The following is a 2,688-nucleotide window of genomic DNA, read 5'->3' on the forward strand; positions in this document are numbered from 1 at the left end:
CCTTGCCTGTTCATATTTTTTTTAAGCATTTTTTTTTTATTTTACATTTTTTGCTCCAAAACGGTGAGTCATAAAAAAATGTCTTCGAAAATGTCCGCGAGGTAGAAGCCAAGATTGTGGTAACTTAGCCAAACAGAGGAGGTACCTCTTGCTATGTCGCTCATCAAATGAGAACATATAATCTCATATACACTATAGCATACACTGCGAGCAACACAAACACCAACGCGAAATGAGCCCCCCCGGGGGATACCCCACACGACTGCGTCACCCCCCAAAGCCTCTGCAGCCAAAATGAAAGGGAATTTCCTCCTCTTCAAAAATTATGCAAAATGGCGCAAACGAGGCACTCATCAAATGGGCACAAAATGGTATGCACACAGTGTAGCAGAGCTGGTGAATACCAAAAAAAAGGGCGGAGAGAAGAACAAATACTTTTCTGCAGGTCATATAAAAGATGGAATTAATAAATACGCAAATGAAGCCCCAACACGTGTCAGCGTCCTAAATGCAGATTTCGCCCCAAAGGTTAGTCATCACAATTATGATGATGATGTCGCTTTGACGAGCAATGCGGAGGGGCCTACTTACGAAAATGAGAGGAAACCACAGGACGAGATAAAATTACGGTGTGCAAAAAGTCTCAAACTGTTAGGCATGTGCGTAATCACTTCCTTATTCTTCTATTGCACATTTAAGAAAGTACCAGAGGGGTATATCTGTTTAGTACAAAACAAAAATGACGACACAGTATTGCCATACATTTATGACGATTTGATGACTTTTTTTTAATCCGTTGAAATATAAAGTTCATATAATCAGAGTCATCCCAATTCAAAAGAAGTTTACACGTGTGTACGAGACGTTGGATAAAAAGAAAGTCCGCGTAAAATTACAAGTCAAAATGAAACCCAAAATTCCGTTTATTATCGAAATTTTTAGTTCCTTCGGGGTTAATTACAGCACGAATTATATTGAAAAGGAAATGAACTTGGATATTATGAATGTAGTGAAGAATTATCACTTGGATACGTTAGTAGAGGAAAATAAAGAGGCCAATCGTATGCCACACGTTACAGTGGATGAAGTAGTTGATCAAATTATGGACAGATTTTACGACTGCTCCGTTTTTCACAAGATAATTCTTTTGGATGTCTCCATCCTGTTTGAACGGGCAGAATAGAGAAAAAAGCCACCACGTTTAAAGCATGCAACGTTTCGTGAACAGCACCACACATGCGGGGGTACACACATTACGGGCACCATCATCATCCACCCTAAACGTTGCCAAATTGGGCATAGCTAGCCAGTGTGCAAATGTGCATGTGTGTTTTTTTTTTCCTATCATGCGACGCAATTACGCGAGGTTGGTTGAATTACGTCTGCCGCACTCACTGCGCTAACGTTACAGCTGGTGAATTCTCCACTTGGTTCATATGATTCAGCCACTTTGCGAAATGCGCATTTTTGTCGAACTGCCCCCCCCGGACTGTTATGTAAAATTACAGCGGGGATTTGCGCAAACCGAATTGCAGCAAACCGAATTTCTGCAAATCCATTTTGTGGCGATCCATTTTGTGGCGATCCATTTTGTGGTGATCCATTTTTTGACGATCCATTTTGTGGCTATCCATTTTTTGACGATCCATTTTGTGATGATCCATTTTTTGACGATCCAATTTGGGCCTTCGCCAGCACCCAGTTAAATGCCTCCGCGGTGAGGGTCCACTCTCCTACACCAGCGCGTGTGCAACTGTACCGCAAAACGGACTTGCGAAATGGTTGAGCCCTTTTCTGAATGATGCAACGGGTTAAGAAACAAAAAAAAAAAAAAAGAAAGAGTGACAACGTACTGGAAAGCTTTAAAAGGAGTAAACTCTGCTTGCCAAAGTTCCTAATTATGATGAATGAAATTAAATTAAGTTAGATCACACTGCGCCACGAAGCACTAAATTCGAGCCTACGGGAACTTCTTCCCTCGCGCCTGTTGGTTAATGTTACCCATTTTCCACTTTCACCTGAACCGTTCAGGCAAAACACGATTTAGGCGCGGCAAAGGGGTAACTTCGTCGTTTCGCAAAACCGTCACATCGTTATGTAGGTAGGTCTCCCTTTTGGCCCCCCTTTTTTACGCAGTCGCATTGTTACTTCGTCGGACTTCTAAAAGCAGTGGGCCGCAAATCACCCCCTGCTGCTGCAACTTCTGATGAGAATTGTCACAATAGGGGAAGTTATTCGATTTCCAGCATCTGCACACGGAAATTTTTTTGGATTTTTTTAGCGGAGGGTACACCTTCTCGATGTGCACAGCCTTTAAGTTCCGCAGGTTTAAAATGTCTCCTTTTTTTCTAAAAATATCAGCTGGCTTTTCCTTTAGTAGTGTGTTTCCCATCGTTCTTTGAGTTGGCACAAGAGGGCACGCTTTTTCGCGTCCTTCACGCTTCGCAAATATGATTTGAAAAATTGTTTCGTCCCTGTTACGGGATTGCTACATACCGCAGGGGTTAAAATGGAGAGTCCAGTGCGTCGCTACAACTATGCCGTTACAACTGCGATGTCATGTTTATATGCTCCTTAAAGCGGGGACTTCGGGGCGGAGAACAAACAAACATTAATATTTTTTTATTTTTCACACACGTCATACCCTTTTTTTTGTCATTCCTTCGATGCGGCATATGTCTTTCTTTC

The 2,688-nt window shown here is 42.1% G+C and overlaps 2 protein-coding genes across 2 annotated transcripts; one reads left to right on the forward strand and one right to left on the reverse strand.

Moving 5' to 3' along the window:
• Nucleotides 1–294: 294 nt before the first annotated feature.
• Nucleotides 295–1,183, forward strand: PCYB_053090 (prohibitin-like protein; the record flags this gene model as incomplete). Its single annotated transcript, XM_004221190.1, has 2 exons — nucleotides 295–750; nucleotides 842–1,183. 2 exons carry the CDS (start codon nucleotides 295–297, stop codon nucleotides 1,181–1,183), a joined length of 798 nt encoding a protein of 265 aa, XP_004221238.1.
• A 946-nt stretch (nucleotides 1,184–2,129) lies between these two features.
• PCYB_053100 (hypothetical protein) lies at nucleotides 2,130–2,396 on the reverse strand (the record flags this gene model as incomplete). The annotated part of the gene is made up of 1 exon (XM_004221191.1): nucleotides 2,130–2,396. A coding segment is annotated over exon 1 (261 nt), but the record flags the coding sequence as incomplete, so codon positions are not given.
• Between the last annotated feature and the right edge of the window lie 292 nt (nucleotides 2,397–2,688).

The sequence above is a fragment of the Plasmodium cynomolgi genome, chromosome 5, assembly GCF_000321355.1.
Source record: "Plasmodium cynomolgi strain B DNA, chromosome 5, whole genome shotgun sequence".
Classification (NCBI taxonomy): Eukaryota; Apicomplexa; class Aconoidasida; order Haemosporida; family Plasmodiidae; genus Plasmodium; species Plasmodium cynomolgi.